The sequence below is a fragment of the Otolemur garnettii genome, unplaced genomic scaffold (assembly GCF_000181295.1).
Source record: "Otolemur garnettii isolate 467f Iridium unplaced genomic scaffold, OtoGar3 scaffold00142, whole genome shotgun sequence".
In the NCBI taxonomy this organism is placed as follows: Eukaryota; Metazoa; Chordata; class Mammalia; order Primates; family Galagidae; genus Otolemur; species Otolemur garnettii.
Window position 1 is genome coordinate 893,498 of NW_003852537.1, and position 21,855 is coordinate 915,352.

At 40.3% G+C, this 21,855-nt stretch overlaps 1 protein-coding gene across 4 annotated transcripts in view; it reads right to left on the bottom strand.

Moving 5' to 3' along the window:
• Nucleotides 1-2,526: 2,526 nt before the first annotated feature.
• Nucleotides 2,527-21,855, bottom strand: part of ZKSCAN1 (zinc finger with KRAB and SCAN domains 1) — a 27,167-nt gene continuing 7,838 nt past the window's right edge. For all 4 annotated transcript variants that reach the window (XM_023518613.1, XM_012810790.2, XM_023518612.1 and 1 more), the window contains 5 exons: nucleotides 17,975-18,492; nucleotides 17,336-17,489; nucleotides 12,792-12,883; nucleotides 12,392-12,518; nucleotides 2,527-9,697 (listed from right to left, as the gene is read on the bottom strand). In XM_023518613.1, the coding sequence (XP_023374381.1) occupies nucleotides 8,811-9,697; nucleotides 12,392-12,518; nucleotides 12,792-12,883; nucleotides 17,336-17,489; nucleotides 17,975-18,397 (1,683 nt within the window). In that variant the 5' untranslated portion in view covers nucleotides 18,398-18,492 and the 3' untranslated portion in view covers nucleotides 2,527-8,810. The remainder of the gene's footprint in view (nucleotides 9,698-12,391; nucleotides 12,519-12,791; nucleotides 12,884-17,335; nucleotides 17,490-17,974; nucleotides 18,493-21,855) is intronic.

Genomic DNA, 21,855 nt, shown 5'->3' on the forward strand with positions numbered 1-21,855 from the left:
CCTGCCACAACGCCAGCCATTTTTTGTTGCAGGTTGGCCAGGGCCGGGTTCAAACCCACCACCTTTGGTATATGGGGCCGGCGCCCTACTCACTGAGCTACAAGGTGCTGCCCTAGTAAGGGATTCTTAAATCCTTAAAACTCTTAGATACAATATTATTTCTGGTCGCCTCTCTGGCTTAAAGTAAGTCTCCTAGGGTTAGGTGTGACTCACCCATCACTGACCCTTTTTATGTTGTGATCTCCCTGGAGAGGGCCAGCTGCCATCATCACATCTTTTATCATTTGTAACACCCAGAATATGGCCTGATACTGTTTGCTGAAAGGGTTTAGTTCTACTTATTGGAATCATGCAGAACAGATCAAATCCCTCTTCAAACATAACAGGCCCAGATATTTGATGGCAAAGACTGCGGTCTCTGGTGAGTTTTTTCTTTACTAACCTAAACAATTGTATTCATGAGGTGGTTTTGAAACTGTCAACCCTTTACCATGCTGGGGTTGGTCTGTTCTTTCAAAACATGGAGCCTAGGACTCAGTGCAGGGCACAGTTGAAAGCTAACCTAGCTAGGATAGAGTCAGCCTATCATCTCCCATGTTCAAGAACCTGAAATGGAGCCTAGGCTGAAGACAGGATACCTAAAGGGAGGGATGGTAACTACTGTGAAGGGGGAAAGGTAGTTCGGAACAAGCAATTTCCATTACTCCAAGGGAAATTTGCTTCCTTGGAGGATCTGGGATTGCAAATCAACTGTTCGATTGGGGCAAGTAAAGAACTGGGCTGGAATTTGGGCAACTGGAAACAATCACAGAAGCCATTTGCTGAAAGCGTTCTCAGAGCCTCTGATTGGAGACACAGGGAAAAGGAACTGCACACAAGATGATTGATTTGAAGGGAAGTCGAGACTCGCTCAGGTCAGCAACCAGGCCTGACTTTACTGATTATCTTATATACTTTCAAACATTCAGTAAGAATTTAACACAGATACAAAGAAGTGAAGTAAAATTAGGAAGCTACCATTAAGATTATAATTCAATGTGAAGGCTGAGGAACACACATACAATTGATTTTGTTTGGAGTAAAAACATAAAAGAGACTGACTGTCTGTTCTTGCTGGCCCAAACTGAAACTAGAGATTATAATGTTAATGAAGGAAGAAGACAGAGAACAGAACCCAACGCCCAAAGACAACGCCCAAAGACAGCTGGAAGCTGTGACCCGGGACTGACTCTCCAGATCTCTTTTTTGAGAGGCTTTCTGCATATTTCTGCATATCTATAGGCAGGTGCAGAAGCTCAATCTTTGAAGAAATCTTTCTCAGAATCATTCTCTTGGGGGAGCACATTGAAGCGAACTGCCATGTCTGAGCATGGGGTGCTTATCTCTACAATTTGCAATGCTGGTCCCAATATCCAGGACTGAAATGGGATCAGAGCTTGGGTCCCCAATTTTCATAAAGATCTGATTTGAAGGTTATATGTTTTAGGGATTCATGATATGGAGGATACTGTCAGCATGTTTCATTTAAAAAAGGGAGACTTTCAGAAGGGTCGAACGAACATTCAAGAGAAAAGTGAGGCCGATGGAGGACACAATAGCTAATTTTTTTTTTTTTAAGAGACAGTCATTTTGTTGTCCTCGGTAGAGTGCTATAATGTCACAGCTCACAGCAATCTCCAGCTCTTGGGCTTAGGTGATTCTCTTGCCTCAGCTTTCTGAGTAGCTGGGACTACAGGCACCTGCCACAATGCTGGGCTGTTTTTTTGTTGCAGTTTGGCTGGGGCCAGGTTTGAACCCGCCACCATCGATACATGGCGCCAGTGCCCTACCCACTGAGCCACAGTTGCCACCCAGCTAAAATTTTGTGATACTTCAATCAGGCACTATCATGGGTGCTTCACATGTATTAGTTCATGTAATAACTCTATGCCCATTTTACTGATGAAGAAACTAGCACATTCTAAGAAACTTACTCAAAGTCATACAGAAAGTATGTGGCAGATGAAGGATGTTAGCACTAGACAAACTGGCCTCCGTGCCTGTGCATTTCACTATTATGCTATGCTGATCCATGAGCTTAACTGTGGGGTCTTGTTCGTGATGGATGAAGATGGGTGTGTCAGGATTTTATTTGTGGATCACAGTTGCAGTTTTTATTATTTTTTTGAAATAGTCTTATTTTGTCACCCCTGGTAGAGTGCTATGACATCACAGCTCACAGCAACCTCAAACTCTTGGGCCTAAGCGATTCTTTTTACTCAGTCTCCCCAATAGCAGGGACTACAAGTGCCTGCCACAATGCCTGGCTATTTTTAGAGACGAGGTTTTGCTCTGGCTCAAGCTGGTCTCAAACTTGCGAGCTCAGGCCATCCACCTGCCTCAGTCTCCCAGAGTGCTAGGATTACAGGCATGAGCCACAGTGCTAAGCCCCCCAGTTTTTAATTTTAACTTTGAAATTAGGCTTTTTCTTTACTCCCAACATGTGCATTTATCCAACCAAGGATGACAAAAAACAAACACCATGAGTACTGCCACCTAGAGATGATAATTTATTGTTTTACCATGACCCGGAAAAGAAACAACATGAAGAGAATATTCATTACAAATCCCCACAATTTCCACCCCAGCCTCATTACTCTAACATTTGTCAAGATGCCACGGGTCTCCTAAGATGGATCATTGACTATAAATGTGCATTAATTTTATTTTGCTGTCATTACTTTTATGATTGAAATTTTAGACCTCAAGGCTTCAAATTATTTTCAATAGGAGTTCCCTAATGTAAAAACAGAAACCCCACTTTTCCTCTAAGATTCCATTATTTATTGAAAGAAGACTTTCTAGAAATATTAATGAGTATTTTAAATGGACAAATTCAATTTAAAATCACTTCTTGTACATCTACCAAGCATCTGGACTCCTCAGAGCTTAAGAAAATGAAAAATGTAAGTTATTTAAGAGCAATAACTTAATTCTGTGGGTATACAAAGACAAGTAGGTTTCTTCTTTTGGTCTAATTTATTTTTAACAAAGACGCTGGGGAACTGATAAAACAGGACAGGTTGTTTTATCCAGTCTACAAATAAACAAGACAATGCCTGAGTTAGCTCTCTATATAGATTAAGGTTTATGCTGACCTGGTTGTAATAATCTATATTAACTAAAAGTTAATAAAAATACATATTTTAAAATAATTACTGATTTGCTTGAATATCCCACCCCTTCCCCCTAACCTCATATTTTTAGGATGATATTTTCCTACATAATCACAATCTGCCTCCTCCCACCCCACCCCATCATACATGTTTCCAAATAACCCCTGCTACCAGCAGAAGCATCTCTACATCTAACATGCTTTGTCCTTGCTAGGGCAGACTAAAACTTTAAAAAGCAGCTTGATGCTGTTCCCTGGTCTAGGCAAGGGGAAGGCAAGTGAGTACTAACCCCAACACACCCCCACAGTCTCCCCTATCTCCCTCCTCAGGCCTCCTAACGACTCTTCCCCAGCCTAGAGGCGCTGTTTATAACCCTCTTCCCACTTCTGCTTCGGAACACACCTAACCTTATCAGGGGACTAAATGATAGATAGCAATTCAGGGTTGTTGCAGCTGCCTGGTCCTTCTGGTTTTAGGACCAAAGGAACTTAAAACCCAAACCTAAAACTGGAATGAAATCCAAGTTTTAATACCACCTTTCAGTCAATCACAGATCTCATTCTTTGTATCTTAAAATCATAAACAGCCTCACTGTTTAATGAGTGCTTGCTGAAGGGAGAATATTTAAAGACCAATGAACTTTCCTGATTACTGAGTAATTTGGAGTCATGATTCTTTAGTAAATGGAGGTGAGAATCTCAAAGATGAATATCACAGCAGACCATGATTTAGAAGTCTACATAATACCCACTCTTTCCTTTCCACTGTTTTAGGGTAACAGAAAAAAACCCACGAGATTGGTAGTGTTCACTATTAAATGGAACCAGACAAAATGAAATTATGTTCTCATGTTAAGATATTCTGTATTATGGGATGTCAAAATATTTCCCAGACTTTTGTTTGACCTGCAGAATTGGAGATGGCTTACCTCCCTATAACTTCAAGTTTGTTTCACAAAGCTTTTAAAAAGTAAAACAGATAATTTCATCTTCAGATATAATAAAAAATTAATCTGAATAGCAAAATAAGTAACTGCTTTTAAATGTACAGTAGTGTATCCATTCTAAAAATGAAACCTAAATCTACATTAGGAAAACTTTTCAAACAATAATGCATTTTATTAAATTCTCCAGTAGTAGTTGAAATAAAAATCTACCCTAATTTCTATGAACTGATCTACTGTATAAATTAAGTGGTATAATACCACTTAATTTTCTTTTCTCTCATTCTATATCTTACTTAAAAATCTGCAGACCTTCATTTGATTTCCCTTGATGGGAATCCCCAGCCCCTCATAAATATTTCTGAGTTGCTCAGAGTGGGACACACAAAAATATGGCTCCTCTGGCAAGTATTGCTGTCACTGTTTCACTACATTTCTATACTTTACTCCAATTTATACACAAAATCTTCCATGAGGATGGCAGGATAAACCTGGTTAGCTGGCTTTGGATAAACAGATCAGCTTGACTACTTAGAATAAAAGTGACCAACTCTAGGATAAAAATTAAAAATAAAAATCTTTCACAGGTATGAAGCTTCAACCCTACTTTCTAATAATCACAAATCCAGGGGGAAAAAGTGGAGCAGGAAAGGTACATAGGAAGCATAGCCAAAAGGAGCATTGCAAAATGCTTCTCAAGCCTTTTCAGACAAGCCTACTACAATCCACAGCTGATGGAGCTGTGCCTCTTTCTTGGAAAAGCTCACCTTGGTGTTTCCCTGTCCCCAAATTTCCTGGGCATAAAGATTTATGAGTTAGTGGGGAAGCAGGAATTTAGACTCTGATCAGCTTATATGGTCCTCCTGGCCATTCCAGTACACTTTCTACTCTCAACTCATGGAGAAGACCCTCCTCCCTCCACTGACAAGAGAATCCATTCCCTTTGCTTGCAAAGGTGACTTGCAGCTCAAAGGTCAACTTCCCAGTTTTGAAAACTCAAGCTGCAGATGTTTATAGTACAGTTGTTCCATTTTAGTGCCCCAGTAGCCTGTTTGTCTGCACAAATTTACCAGTCTTTTCTCTTGATGTGATAAGCACCAAACTATGAAGCTTTTCCCTTCATTTCCCCCCTTCCTCAGTTCTGTGAACTTTTTGTCTATAACCACACCAATTTCTTCACTACTCACTCCAAAGGTTTGCTCTTTTGGAGTGATGTGTTCTGTCAAATAGATTAAAATAAAATACATCATCTGCTTACAGGTAATATACAGAACAGGAGCTGGTGGTACAAAACACACACTGACATTATGGTCATATAAAATATATAGAAGTACTCAACATTAACAGTTTTTGTAAGAAGTACATTTTGTGATTTTTTTTTTTTTTTTTTTAGCATTTCCCCACATTTTTCCCTTCGGTAGATCCTCTGGAGTTAAGACTGAGCTCCCTCTGCACTGTTTCTCAAATAACATCGTATGACTGGAACATCCTGATGGAATTCACTTTCTGTCCAAAGCAATGAATGCTATACATGAAAGTTTTCCTCACATATATTAATAAGGTTTATTTACAGTGTAAGCTTTCTGATGCTAAGGGCTGAGATATGATTAAAAGCTTTGCCGTATTTATCACATTCAAGAGGTTCTTCTTTTCTGTAATAAATTATCTGATATATGTAAGATGTGAATAGTCCCATATATCAAGCATCTCAATCTTTCTACACGTATTTAGCACAATTTTACTTTTATGCCTTTAAAGGGCTTACATATCAAAGATGTCTCTTATCTCTATATTCTCAAGTTTTAGCCTTGCAGGCTGGAGTAGAAACAAATACCCCACAATTTGAAGAATTTTACTTCTTTTCCTGGCAAGGGTAAGGTGTATAAATATATTTTAAAAACTCTTCCAAAACGTCCACTAGGTCAACTAGCATGTTAATGTTTAACTACAGAGTTCGTACTGTTAACAGACTTCAGCCAGTCAAGAACTTTTGGAATGACTATCGTGAGCCCTAATTACATGTTCCAAGTGCTTTTGACCATGACCTAATTACACTTTGCATTGAGCATCTGATAAATGAATGCAATGCAAATGGTTAAAAAAACTGTTGTGGCCTGTTTTCCTCAGAAAGCACATCTTCAAATAGTTGTTCAGGGATTGCATCTGCTGAAGACCTAAAGCAACCCCAGTGGCTATCCAACGAAGTAGGATGTCCCAAGAAAATGGGGATTAAGTGTGGGGCCCAGGTTGTATTTAACTTTCACTTAAAAAATAAAATTCAAAAAAATGATGGCCAAATCTCATCAGCATGTAGTTGTGGCTAAAAAAAGAGGCTAGTGTGGAACCAACCAAAGTCATTTCCCTCTCTAAAAAGCCAGAGCTTGGATGGAAGACTTGAGCTATGCACTTTACTTTTTGCTGCTTTCAAGTGGGCAAAAGTCCTTGCTCAAAAGCACTTTTTTTACATCACTTGGCTCACCCTTTGAAGAAAAGTCCTTAAAGCACTTCTACCTCCATTTTTCTGGGTTTTTAGACTCCTATGAAAAGTCCTTAAAGCACTTCTACCTCCAACTTTTTCTATGAAAGTTACTTAGCTATACTCTTCCGGAGTATCTCTTGGGTTTTTCTTCACTTGAATGGGTAGAAATATTCTGGTGACCAGTTAACTTACTGCTTAAAGTTTTCCCAGGCAATGCTGATGAAACTGCTTAGAAGCTATAGGGAAGTTGTGCTTGGTCCAACTAATAAAGCCAGAGAGGCCAAAGACTGACTGCTTGCAGAATTTTAGTTTGGTCTGGAGCTGAGGCCACATTTGCCCCCACCTCATTGGCTCTGCATTAAAACCATGTGCTTCACTGTCTTTAGCTGTTGGCCAGTAACTGATGAGTGACAGTTTTAGTACTGTTTCTTAAAAGTCTCGAACTGTTTGTGAGGTTCTCCCTTTATGGGTGTGGTCACACTGACAATCTTCAGGTTTGTTCTTAGGTTTATGTTTCTAAGTTTCTATAGGGCTGTCCACACACATTTGAATGCTCTCATTAGCAGTTATCACTACCCAAGTTCTTGATGGCTACCCACATAGCCCATAATACTTGGGTATCCTGTATGTGTGAAACAACTCCATCATCAGCTTATAGGTAGCCAACTGTATCTTCCTGCACATATGATTGGAAAGATTTAGTTTCCAACCTCACTTCAGTCTTTAGTGATGAGAAACAGAAAAGACACTGTGCACTATGACTGATAAAACCGTCCATGTCTTGGTAAGCTGGTGAATGTCTCAGGGCAACAAAGTATGTTTAGTAATTGCCAGCTAATGATGACTAATGCTTTTGCAAAGTTTCTGGAAAAGTGTAGAAAAAATATTCCTTACAACTTTCTCTTTCCTGAAAAGCAGCAAAAATCACATCTTCTGAACTCTTACTAAGTTCCAAATGATTCAGAAATTGCCCAAGTCATCATATTGTTCAGCAGGTGACTGAAGAGAATTCTGGCTAAGATCTTTGTCTTAGAAAGATGCCAAGAAATTGATGTTAGTCAGTGTTCATTTTTCTTCTTTAAGATGACAACAGCAGAGTCATTTCTGACATTCTATGGTACTTACTTATTGATCCAGGTTTACAAAGTCTGGGTGGGCAGCTAACCAGCGCCTTTCATTTATATTTGGGACAAAAATAGTATCAAACCCTAGAGGTTTAGCATGCTGTGTGGCTCTAAATGTCCTCTTTTAAAAGTTGGGCCAGGCTACTCACCATTTACTGGGCTTTATCATAAATGTAAAAGTCCTGCTAGAAGTCAGTCATAATGAGTGCCCTTTACATGTTTAGCACGATCCCCAGTGCTGTGCGGTCAGAGATAGAAATATAACCCTTGACAACTGAAGCATCTCTTTTGGAGGGATGATAAAAACTTCACATATGAAACAATGAAGGATCAAAAGACAGTATGCAATCAAGTGCTAACTTGTGGAGAAATGCTTTTAGGAGTGCTCTAGTGCTTTAGGGATTTCAAAAACAGAGAGAAGTGTTTTGAATCATTGTTGCCATTTCAGCAGAGTTGATTTCAGTGATGAGGATAGAACCATCTACATTGTTGTAGTCCTTTGGAAGTGTAGACTGGTGCACATACCCTCTCTTCCCGGAAGAGATAGAAATCTTTGGTTTGATACTGATTTGCACAGTCCTAGATTTCTATAGCTTTGGTAGGCTACCAGTGATCATATATAAAATTTATTGTATATATAACTAGCTTGAGCAGCATGTCCCAATGTAGTTTTTGTTTTAACTGCCCCTCTTCTTTGAGAAATAAGCAAGATGTTGGCCAAGTAGGGCTGACTTGCAGCAAGTAGCTTCTTAATCTCAGATTCAAAGAGCCAATCTCAATCTTTCAATTACACGCTGTGGTTGCTAAGTCTAATAGCGCTTTAAAGGTATCCTCATTACTGAAAAGTTGGATATTTTACCATGCGTGTGCTTTTATCTTGTGTTAAAGTATCATGTAGACTACCCATATGACTAGCTTTTCCCTACAGGGACTGTGCGGAAGAATTGCCTGCTCACAGACTATACAAAGGCAGAATACTGCTGATGTAACTATAAGGATACTTAAGTATGATTAAAAAAAAATCTGTTGAGGCTGTTTTATTTTCCCTCCATGGGCACACATCTCTGAATAATTTAGAAACAAAAGGGGGAAGATGACAAATTCTTGTTTTACACACAACTTTTCAGGAACGCTCCAAATGCATCAAGGGAGGCTGGGCTATACTCAGAGGCTCTCTCTCTGGCATGGATTCTGTGATGAAGAGTGAGGGTTGAGCTCCGGGTAAAGGCCTTGCCACATTTAGTGCACTTATAAGGCTTTTCTCGAGTGTGAATTCTCCGATGCAAAATAAGGTATGAGTTTCGGTTGAAAGCTTTTCCACATTCACTACATTCATAAGGTTTCTCCCCTGTGTGGATTCTCTGATGTTTAGTGAGGTCTGAGCTCTGGCTGAAGGCCTTTCCACACTCATTACATTCATAAGGTTTTTCTCCAGAGTGGATGCGCTGATGTAAGATAAGATTTGAACTATGACTGAAGGCCTTGCCACACTCATTACATTCATGAGGTTTCTCTCCTGTGTGGATTCTCTGATGTAGGACAAGGTTTGAGTTAAGACTGAAGGCTTTCCCACACTCACTACATTCATAGGGCTTTTCTCCAGTGTGGATTATTTTATGGCGAATAAGGCTTGAACTTCTTGTGAAGCATTTACCACATTCATCACATCTGTGAGACTTTGTTCCCATTGGAACTTCTTCAGGGGTAGTAAAGCTTGAACTCAGACTGAAACTTCTTCCCAACCCTTTACCCTTCTCCCTTGGACCTCTCTCTCCTGTGGTGGTTTTTTTTTCCTTGACCATGGCTGGCCCTGAATTCTTCTTCTCTTTTCCAGTTTTCTCCTCAGGGTTTTTCTGCTGCTTTTCTATTTTGCCCTGTTGGTCACGTTTCTCTCCAAACTCCTTTTGGAATCTCCCTGCTGTCTCCCCATGTGATACATCTTCTGCATTCTCAGCCTTTGAGGTTGACTCCTCATTTTCATTCCTGCTTTCACAACCTGATACAATAAACAGAAAATTCAAATAGCACCTTCTTCTTTTGAATATGTAAGTTAATCAGGTGACATTATTTTCTAGGAAGCTTCTACAAGCCTGCAAAATGACTTCACAGTATTAATCCAAGATATAATAGGAGAAAAATAGAAGAAAAAACAGGAACAAAAGGGAATAGTGTTGGAAAATAAGAGCAGTGGAAAGACGACGAAATAATGGAAGCACGGGGAGAGGGTGAGAATAAGGAAACCCACTGAGAATGAGCTCAGGGAAGGAACCAGTCAAGGAAGAAGGGAAGGGATAATGAATTAAGGGACTTTAGAGGCGATGATTCTATTACTTGATAATATTTAAACACAAATTTAACACATTTAAAAAATTATGTTTCATTTCTAACAAATATTCAAAAAAAAGGGAACAGGTCTTTGTTAAAAATGGTTAGTGGTATTAGCAGAAAGAAGTATAGTTTAAAAAAGAGAAGCAGATACTCCTTTAATTCTGTATTTTACACATCAACAAGCTAATGATTAATGGGCAAAACAAGAAACTTGCTTTGAACTTGGCAGGGTACAGAGACTTTCAGACACATGAAATAGTTTCTTCCACCAAAGAGCAGCACAGAGCTGACAGTGTTGAAGTAAGAGAAGGGTGGTGGAGAAGTTGGTTGGAGCATTAGTAAACATAAAATCTTCACCAACTGACAACCAAGAATAACTGAGAACAGAAAAACTGAGGGCGGCACCTGTGGCTCAGTGAGTAGGGCACCCCATATACCAGGGGTGGCAGGTTCAAACCCGGCCCTGGCCAAACTGCAACAATAAAATAGCCAGGCATTGTGGCGGGCGCCTGTAGTACCAGCTACTGGGAGGCTGAGGCAAGAGAATTGCCTAAGCCCTAGTGCTGGAGGTTGCTATGGAACTGTGACACCACAGCACTCTACCGAGGACAACAAAGTGAGACTCTGTCTCAAAAAAAAGAAAAAAAAAAAAAAGAAAAGAAATTGAAAATAATTCTGGAGATAGCTAATGAAGGAGATAATAGAAGAAAACAAAACCTTACAAGTATAGAGCTAAACCCCTCATTTTAGCAATCAGCAGATTAAAACATTGGAATTTAATTTTTATTGTACACGGCTATTTTCTGTGTGTCACTTTGCTTTTAAGATTAAAAATCGTTCGATAGTTGTATTATATAAATACATATCTTATATGTTTTATATTTGTCTAGGAAAACACCTAGAGTACACCAATTCTATTTACTGGGCATAAGGACACCTTTTAAGAGGGTCCAGACAAAGAGGCCCTAAAATGCAATGATTGAGGAAACTCAATAATAATCCAGTTATAAGAAAAAAGAAATTGAGCCTGGGTACAGTGGCCCATGCCTGTAATCCCAGCACTCTAGGAGGCCGAGGCAGGCAGATAGCCTGAGCTCATGAGTTCAAGATCAGCCTGAGCTAGAGAAGACCCTGTCTCTAAAAATACCTGGGTGTGGCGGGTGCCTACAGTTCCAGCTACTTGGAAGCCTGAGGCAAGAGAACTGCTTGAGCCCAAGAGTTTGAGGTTGCTTTGAGCTATGATACCAGAGCACTGTACCAGGGGTGACAAAAAAAAAAAAAAAAAAAGAAATTGGTTCACTTCTTTTAATTTCTAAGCCAAGGTCCTTGATTATTTGGATAGTTTCCAAACTATTCTCAGTGTTTTTTAAAGTTACCGGTATGGGTAACACTCAGCTCATAAACATGGGCCAGTTCTTTGGCTTAATAGTCATCTGGCACAAAGAGCAAGTACTAAGAGAAACTATAAACCCCATTCATAGCTACAATTCAAGACAAAACTTGCCGTAGACTTCCCTATTACTATGTTCATTTGAGGGCTTCTTTGTGGTACTGTCTTCTAGGGGTTAAGATCTAGCAGAGACAAATGTGAATTCTGTCAACTATGTCAGCTTATCTCTCCTGGTTGATGCTTCTTCAATTTTTTACTTTTTATTACACTCCAAGGATCCAGAGCTCCTCTCAGAAGACCATCATTAGGTTTAAAACCCAGGATCCTGTTCACAAGGGACGTCCAGGCACAAACTTGTGGAATTACAAAGAGCTGTTTCTGAGCAGCACTCAGGATGGAAGAAGACAAAAAGCCCAAGGAAGGATGGTTGGTAGTTTCAGGGACGTGGTCTGGGGATAATTGGTTAAGATTAGACAGACGATTAATTCCTTTGGCCTTCTCTAACCTATGGGGAGAGAAATAGAATCCTCCCATGTAGCTGAGTGGTTGAAGAGGTGAGGAGTTTATTTCTGATCTCGAAGAGGAAAAACTAAGCCAGGTGTTGTGGTGGGTGCCTATAGTCCTATTTACTTGGGAAGCTGAGGCAAGAGAATCATTTAAGCCCAGGAGTTTGAGGATGCTATGAGCTATGACACCACCGCACTTTACCAAAGATGACAAAGTGAGAGACTCTATCTCAAAAAAAAAAAAAAAAAAAGGCAAAAACTATGGAGAGATAAAAGATCTGTGTAGAATCAGGGTCACAGAACCATGCTTTTGGAGTTAAATGAACACGATGTTTTATCTGGTCTGAAGAAAGGGGATTAGCAGTCTCTGAATCCTTACCCACACTCAACTGAATCCATCAGAGATCTTCTACCCAATGAAGAGGTAAAACAATCATGGCAGACAATAAGCCTGCATCAGTCTTACCCTGGGAAAACACGTTCCCAAAATTCTCCTGTCTGTTGTCCCTACTGGGGTTCCTCCGAGCCAGGTTCTGACATCCCCATTCCTCCAGGATGAGGGACACAGCCATGTCCTCAATCTTCACCATTGCCTGAAATAACAGGAGATCCCCATGCTCAGTTTCCCCGAAACTCAGGGCTAATCCCATTGCCCAAACCTGAGTCAGAGACAGAGCTGACTACACAGATACACGATGCTGGGGAAGTAAAGGTGAACAGAGCCTGAGGGATAGAGGGATGGTTTGTGGTGGACACTACATGGGGGTGGGGAATGGGGGATCCGGAGTGAGCGGCCTGTATGGAGACTGCCAAGAGAGCTCCAGGAAGATACAAGGGACTTAGGAGGGTGGGGGCCCACAGCTCACCTGGGAATCTGCTGTGAGCAGTGCAGATGCCATCGCCGGGTCTCTGGGACTTCCCTCATGAGAAGGGGCAGGAGCATGGGTGGCAGGGAGAGCTGAGGGAGGAGAAAGGAGCTGTGAGTAAATCAGCTCTGTTCAAAGGGTCCAGGGCATTCTCTTTCTTGCACCAGCATGTTCATTATTCAATGGTTAACTATCAAATACAGAACTCCAGAGAAAAAAGAGAGAGCAGAGCCTCGGTTTTCCTAAGGCCTCTGCTCTTTAGCAGGAGTCACAAGAAATCCTAGAACAGCCTTCAAAATCACCTGGTCCATCCTTTTATTTTAAAGGAGAGAAATCATGTCCCTGAGAGGGCAAATAACTTCCCTAATATCACTCAGTTAAGAATGGCAAAGCCAGGTCTAGAAGCCAGCTTCCCATGCTCAGCTATAGAAGCGGGTAACAGGCCATGATTCAAGTCAGGTTCCTCCAGTCCAAAGAACAAGAAATGAGAATTCCATTTACATTTACGCTTGTGAATATTCAACACAGCTTGGGTGGGTGCCTATGGTTCAGTGAGAAGGGCGCCAGCCTCATATACCGGAGGTGGCGGGTTCAAACCTGGCCCCAGCAAAAAACTGCAAAAAAAAAAAAAAAAGCAACATAGCTTTATAATCTTTAGTAGTAATACCTAGAAAGGCAAGGAAAGAAGGAGTCTTCTAACTTCGGGGTAAGTTTTGGCCATTTTTTGTCCCTCAGCTTTTCTCCCTCATTTGGCCATAATAAATATATATTTTTGATAAAATATATACATGGTTCATTACAAGTAATATATAAAAGTATGGATTGATACAAACACATGATCACACTAATTGCAAAGAATTACAAAAATTTTAAACTGTACAACTAAATTCCTCTCCTTCTTCATACCAAGTAACAATTTCAATTCTTACTTTTCTGCTGCACGTTGGGAAGAGTTAAGAGTTGTCTTGGGGCATACAATAAATATACAAACATTAATGAAAGCTGAGGAGCAAAAGAAAAGGTCTGTGTATACTTTTTTGCAATATCTGACACCAAAGATAAGCAAAATAGTTCTCAGATAATTTGCATGTGGCCCATGGCTGCAGGTTGGACACCCCTGAAAGCAAATGCACAAAAAGATCAAGTACCTATTATTATTTTTTTAGAGATGGTGTCTTACTGTGGTGCCTAGGCTGGAATGCAGTGGTGTGATCATACCTCACTGTAACTTCAAACTCCTGGGCACAAGTGATCCTCTACCTCAGCTTCCCAAGTAGCTGGGACTATAAGCGCACACCACTATGTCTGGCTAATTTTAAATTTTTGTACAGATGGGGTTCAGCTACGTTGCCCAGGCTGGTCTTGAACTCTTGCCCTCTAGTGATCTTCCTGCTTTCCCGCTGCAAAGTGCTGGGATTACAGGCATCAACCACCATACTTGGCCCAAGTACCTAATTTTTTTTTTTTTTTGAGACAAAGTCTCACTTTGTTGCCTTTGGTAGAATGCCTTGGCTACACAGCTCAGAGCAACTTCAAACTCTTGGGTTTTAAGAGATTCTCTTGCCTCAGCCTCCCAAATAGCTGGGACTACAGGCACCCACCACAAAAAAATCCCCGGCTATTTTTTTTGTTGCAATTGTCATTGTTGTTTAGCAGGCCCAGGCCAGGTTCGAACGGTCTGCCTGGGTATATGTGGCCAATGTCCTAACCACTGAGTAACAGGAGCTACCTAATTTTTTAAGCTTCTGAGAGTTAGGAAACACTCTGGAAGATGAACAGGACAAAGAGGAAACTAAGAATTAATGTATATGCCTCAATTCATTACAAAACTGTTTACTACATTACGACTTTATGTACCAGGGTCTCTAAACACTGTTATTCTGGCATCCTCAACATCTAATTTGGTGCCTAAGATCGTGAATATCTTCCCAATTTCCTAATGTTACCCTCTGTGACTCCTGCTCATGGAGTGTGGAAAAACCCCACAAGCCCTAGAACAACATAAACAGAGATCAAATTAAGTACTACAGCGTCATTTTACAAGAGCTTCTCCAGCATGTGTCTAGTAGTTGTTCTTCAGGATGCTTGGAAGAGAGAATGGTTGCTTAAGCTCCATGATCTAATATTTCTACAGTAAATGTCATTACAAAGAAACCCACAACAATGGGTGGGTGCAGTGACTCAAGACTATAGGCTCAGCGTTTTGGGAGACTGAAATGACAAGACTGTGAAAGACCAGGAGTTTGAGATCAGCCTGGGCAACACAGTGAGACCTTGTTTCTACAAAAAACCCAAACAGAACAAAATCAACTCTTTTTCTCATCATGTGCCGCATAATGACATTTCAGTCAATGACAGTTGTCCTGTAAGATGACAATGGAGCTGAAAAATTCCTATTGTCTAGTAACATCATGGTAGTACAATGCATTACTCATGTTTGTGGTGATGCTAGTATAAACAAATTCACTCCACTGCCAGCTGTATAAAAGTCCAGCACATACGATTATGTACTGAATGGAATAGTTGATAATGATAATAAGGAACAATGTTACTGGTTTAAGTATTTACTATACTATACTACAGTATACTTTTATTATTATTTTAAAGTGTACAATCTTGTAATTATAAAAAGCAAAAATATTCTAAAAATTTGTTTAAATTTTAAATATTTTTGTACAGCTATACAATGTGTCCATATTTTAAGTGTTATTACAAGATTTGAAAAGTTAAAAAAATTTAGAAGTTCACAAAGTAAAAAAAACCTCAACAATTTAGTGTAGCCTACCTAGTGTACAGTGTTTATAAAGTCTACAGTACTGAACAATAATATCCAAGGCCCTCACCATTCACTCAGACTCTGACTCACCCAGAGCAATGTCCAGTCCTAAGTTCCATTCATGGTAAATGCCCTATGCAGTTATACCATTTTTTACCTTTTATATGGTTTTTCTTGTTCTTTTTCCATGTTGAAATATGTTGGGATACACAAATACCACTGTTACAACTGCCTACATTATTCAGTACTGTAATATGCTGTGCAGCAGGATGTGGCATAGGTGTATAATAGGCTTTACCATGTAAGCCTGTGTAAAGTATGCACTGATCACTGATGTTCCCACGATGACCAAATCAACCAGGGATACATTTCTCAGAATGTCACTAAATAATGTATGACTACACTTTTAGCATTTCATTGTTTTTACTGACATTCTACGCACCTACTTTGATTTAAAAATCGGACAAAGATACTGTATCTTTCTCTCAAAGGGAAAAAAAGCAACACTGATTTTTTTTTTTTTTTTTTTTTTTTTTGAGATAGAGTTTCATTCTGTGGCCCTGGGTAGGGGGCCATGGCGGCATAGTTCATAGCAACCTCAAACTTTTGGGCTCAAGCAATCCTCTTGCCTCAGCTTTCCAAAAAGCTGGGACCACAGGTGCCTGCCACAATACATGGCTATTTTTAGGGACAAGGTCTTGTTCTTGCTCAGGTTGGTCTTGAACTCCTAAGCTCAAGCAATTTACTGGCTCCTAGAGTACAAGGCTTACAGGAGTGAGCCACCACATCTGGCTTTCAACACTGATTTTTATTAATATGACCCTAAACTGATTTTTTTCTCATGTCCCTCAAACCCCACAAAAAGTTTTTCCATTCTTTTCCCATTGCTTGAAATTTTTTTTTTTTTTGTAGAGACAGAGTCTCACTTTATTGTCCTGGGTAGAGTGCTATGACATCAAAGCTCACAGCATCCTCCAACTCCTGGGCTTAAGTGATTCTTTTGCCTCAGCCTCTCGATTAGCTGGGACTATAGGCACCTGCCACAACGTCCAGCTATTTTTTGGTTGCAGTTCAGCCGGGGCGGGGTTTGAGCCTGCCACCCTTGGTATATGGGGCCGGTGCCCTACTCACTGAGCCACAGGCACCTCCCTGCTTGAAATTTTTGAAGATAACCTATAAAAGAGCAATGCTATACAATATTTTTAATATTTTAAATAAAATGGATCTTTACTTAAGATTTATGATCCCTTTAAATATAATTTATGATATTAAGAGTGCCTTAAAACCTAGGCTGGAAATAATATCTATTCCAAATACTTTCCCATTAAACATGTGCCAGGTATCTGGAATGCTAACAATTCAATAAATAATGTCCACTAAGTGCATTATGCACAGTTCATTTACCTCCTTAGTAATATCATTTAACTCCTGAGATTGGTCTGTAAATCATATTTTCCCTAATTGTATATGCACAATCTCTGTAAGTTGATCACCCAAGGGACTGTAACAAACTGGTCAATGTAGGAGGTGGTCAGCATAAGGAACTAGCCCTATTATACTGATATGTGATGTATATCCAGTCATGAAAATTAGGTCAATGTAGGAGGTGGTCAACAATGGAAGTACTATTGTATTTAGTAATAATGACAATAGTATATAATAACAAAAACAAGTATGTTCCTTTATTATAGGCACTCAGCAATAGAGAAGGCACTCACAGCCTGAATAAATTTACTTCTTTCCCCCCAAACGAAACCTTGCTTCTTACCCCGTGATTGTAAAAGGCGGGGTTTCCGAGATGAATGTTTGAAATGGGATTGGGTGGTCTCGTGATGAAGGTCAAAGCTCGAGGACTCCTGAACTGGATCCAGAGGCACCATTCCCCTTGCGAGCATCTCGGGTCCATGAACTTGGCCTGGTACCTAAAGACACAGGTTGGTTTGTGGGTAAATCACTTTTAAAATATGAATTAAAATATTAAAGAAAAGACCATAAGTATGCCAGCAGATGCAGGGAGGAGAAACCAGAACACCTTACTCTCTCTCTCTCTCTTTTTTTTTTAGAGACAGAGTCTCATTTTGTCACCGTCTGTAGAGTGCCATGCTGTCACAGCTCACAGCAACCTCTAGCTCTTGGGCTTAGGCAATTCTTTTGCCTCAGCCTCCTGAGTAGCTGGGACTACAGGTGCCTGCCACAACACCTGGCTATTTTTTTGTTGCAGTTTGGCTGGGGTGGGGTTCAAACCCACTGCCTTCAGTATATGGGGTTGGTGCCCTACTCACTAGCCACAGGTGCTGCCCCAGAACACCTTACTTTTTAATATCTAGAAAGAGCAGGCCAAAAAACCACCACAAGGACTACTACTGTAAACCCTCACTTTAAATCAGTAACTTTCTCCTCATATTACCTGTTGCCCTGACAAATCAAGCTCCAAGTCTTCTAGAAGGGTCACGGCTTCCTCTCCACTATCTGGGCGGTATTCCTGCAGCCAGACTTGGAGCTCCTTGGGCAGAATGGAAAGGAACTGCTCTAGTACCAGCAGCTCTAGGATCTGCTCCTTTGTGTTTATTTCTGGTCGCAGCCACTGATGACAAAGTTCCTTCAGCCGACTCAGAGCCTCTCGAGGCCCAAAAGTGTTCTGGTAACAGAAGCGCCTGAAACGTTGGCGGAATATTTCTGGGTCTGGGGGAGGTGTCTCCTGCAGGCTGGAATCTTGTCCCCACATGTGTTCTTCCTCATCCTCCTCTTCTACCTTCACTATTACAATACCATCCTTTTCCTGTGCAGCCTGAGGGGACAGACCTGTGGCTTCCCTTGATTCAGCAGTCATCTTTCAGGTTCAAAGAACTGACTTGATCCAAACAGGGTCTGTGCTCAATTTTCAGTCCTAGGAGATGTTTTACGATGTCTCTTTCTGTACTATTCCTGAAGTATTAAAAAAAGTTATTAGTATATACAGAGTGGCCTGTGCTAATTCTTCATACTAGACTACATGTCAAAGCATTGAAAAACAGGAATTGAAATTCAACAGCATTGAAAGCAGGAAAAAACAACTATAAAGCTGTACTGTCTCCACTGTCACTTCTTTTTCTTCTTTTTTTTTTTTGGTATGTTAAATGTGGCTTTATTTCTCTTGCCATTTTTTTTTTTTTTGAGATAGAGTCTCAGCTCAAGACAGAGTCACACCCAGTTGCCCTGGGTAGAATGCCATGGCATCACAGCTCACAGCAAACTCAAACTCTTGAGCTTATTAAGTGATTTTTTTGCTTCAGTCTCCCAAGTAGCTGGAACTATAGGCTTCCACCACAATGCCTGGATATTTTTTAGAGATGAGGTCTTGCTCTGGCTCAGGCTATCTCGACCTTGTGACCTCAGGCCATCCACCCGCCTCAGCCTCCCAGAGTGCCAGGATTACAGGCACTGTGTCTGGCTTCACTGTCTGGCTTCACTGTCACTTAAGTTAAGGTTTGCAAACAGAAACCTCAAACCAGCGAAATCCACCCTGATGGTGTTCGCCTGGTGCCATAGCAACTCACCTTCAAGTGGACAGCAGATTATGAACATACCACTGATAGTGCTTAGCCCAGTGAGAGCTGAATGCTAGCAAGGCACCAGGCTTAAAGCAGTACCTACACAATCTTCTTTTGTCCTCACCACAACCCTAGCAAGTAAGCAGAATGGTTAGTGTCATTTTTCAGATGACATAAAATGAGGCTTATGCTTGCTGAGTAGCGGGTGGCTACCTAGGGGAGTCAATATCCAAGTCAAATTTGAAGCCTTGGGATTTGCTAATCCATCTAGCTATTTTTATACTATTTTTAAGGGTGCCTTGGTCAGTCTAAAGCTGGGGTTTCCAAAGTACAAGATGATCCACTATCAACACAAAAAGAAAATATCAGAATGCCTCTATTTTAAAAGCAAAAGGGGGGGATGTAGTGGTTCACATCAGTAATCCTAGCACTCTGGGAGGTCAAGGTGGGTGGACTGCTTGAGCTCACAAGTTCCAGACCAGCTTGAGCAAAAAGTGAGCCCTCGTCTTTACTAAAAATAGAAAAACTGAGGCAAGAGGATCACTTGAGCCCAAGAGTTGGAGGTTGCTGTGAGCTATGACGCCATGGTACTCTACCCAGGGTGACAGCTTGAGACTCTGTCTCAAAAAAAAAAAAAAAAAAAGCCAAAGAAATTAAGCCTTGATACTAACACCCTCATTTATGCTAAATGATCCTTTGGTCCCCAAACTCCAGGGCTGCCAAGGTGCCCTCACTTGCTTTCTTACTATATTATTCTTCTAAAGATAGGGTCTTACCCTGTCACCCAGGCTGGAGTCATCACAGCTCACTGCAGTCTTGGACTCCGGGGCTCTACCTTACTCACTTATATGAAATGACGTATTTTTAAAATCTACCTTTAACTACTCGTACTTTCATAAAAGAAATAAGCAGTTTTAAAGATTTCTGTAGAGAAACCACAATTAGAGGAAATACCAATGATGCCAACACAAGTGAAAAACATGTAAACGTTTGAAGCTTCAAACATTTTGAAGCTGAAGCTTCTCTCTAGAGCAAGGAGGGTCTTAGTTAGATTTGGAGTTAAAGATCAATTTCAATCTAAATCAAACAAAGTTACCAATGGGTGAAAAAGCAGCTGCTTTTAAGAAAATGTGATGAAAGAATAATTATGAGACTGTATGTATGAAATTTCTCCACTGTTATGTAATTTTATTTTTTTTTTGGAAACAGAGTCTTGCTCTGTTGCCCAGGATAGAGTGCTGTAGCATCATAGCTCACAGCAACCTCAGACTCTTGGGCTTGAGCAATCCCTTTACCTCAGTCCCCTGTAGCTGGAACTACAGACATGGTCACTACACTAGGCTAGTTAATTTTTTCTATTTTTAATAGAGATGGGGTCTCATTTTTGTTCAGGCTGGTCTTAAACTCCTGAGCTCAAACGATCTACCTATCTTAGCCTCCCAGAGTACTAGGATTATAGGCATGAGCCACCATGCCAGACCTCATTGTTACATAATTTTAACTGTCAAAAATGATACCAAGTATCCTGGAAAAACCTTTCTATGTTCCCATTTTAAAAACTTGGAATATTTTCTAACCTGTTTACAAATTTTTCAAATGAAGAATTTTAGTGGGTCTTAAGCATGTTTATTAAAAATATAAAAATTACCTTCTGGTGAGTTTTATAAGAATAAGTGATTTAAAGTTGTCGAAGATAAAAATATATTCTGATTTTTTTTTTTTTTTGAGACAGTCTTACTATGTCGCTGTCGGTTGAATGCAATGGCGTCACAGCTCACAGCAACCTCAAACTCTTGGGCTTAAGCGATTCTCTTGCCTCAGCCTCCCAAGTAGCTGGGACTACAAGTGCTCACCACAACGCCTGGCTATTTGTTGGTCATACTTGTCAGTTATTTGGCAGGCCCAGGCTGGATTCAAACCCACCAGCTCTGGTTTATGAGGCTGGCACCATAGCTGCTGTCCTACAGACACTGAGCCAAATATAGTCTGAATTTTAACAACAGAAATTTAGCGTGGTTGGTGAACAGGACTAGTCGTGAGTTACGAAGCAGAAATAATGATGTAGTTCCTTCATCTTTATGAATTATCTTTTTCACTTCAAAACTAAGCATCAAACTGAAGTTTTAGAAATACATCAATTGCTTTACCATAATGAGTTAAATCAAAAATTTTTTTTTTTGCAGTTTTTGGCCGGGGCTGGGTTTGAATCCACCATCTCTGGCATATGGGGCTAGTGCCCTACTCCTTTGAGTCACAGGCACCACCTTAAATCAAAAGTTTTAAACTCACAAGGCATTTTTTATTAGGTGGCTCTCCCTAAAAGCAACTTATTTGTGTGGCATGCCTTTTTTTTTTTTTTTGAGACAGAGTCTCACTACGTCACCCTTGGTAGAGTCTATGGAGTCACAGCTCACTGCAACCTCAAACTCTTGGACTTAAGTGATTCTCTTGCCTCAGCCTCCCAAGTAGCAGGGGCTACTGGCGCCTGCCACAATGCCTGGCCATTTTTTGGTTGTAGTTGTCATTATTGTAAAGATTATGATTTTAATCTGAGATTTACCACAATGAGGTTTTTTCTACCTTATTTTTTTGTCCTTAATGAAAACTAGAAATCCTTTTTAAAGTAAGTCTATAATAATAATGGACGCTATAGTCGAGTTGGCCCTCCACATCTGTGAGTTTTGTATCCTTGGATTCAACAAATCATGAATTGAAAATATTCAAGGAAAAAAAAAATAAAAGAGGCTCGGCGCCTATA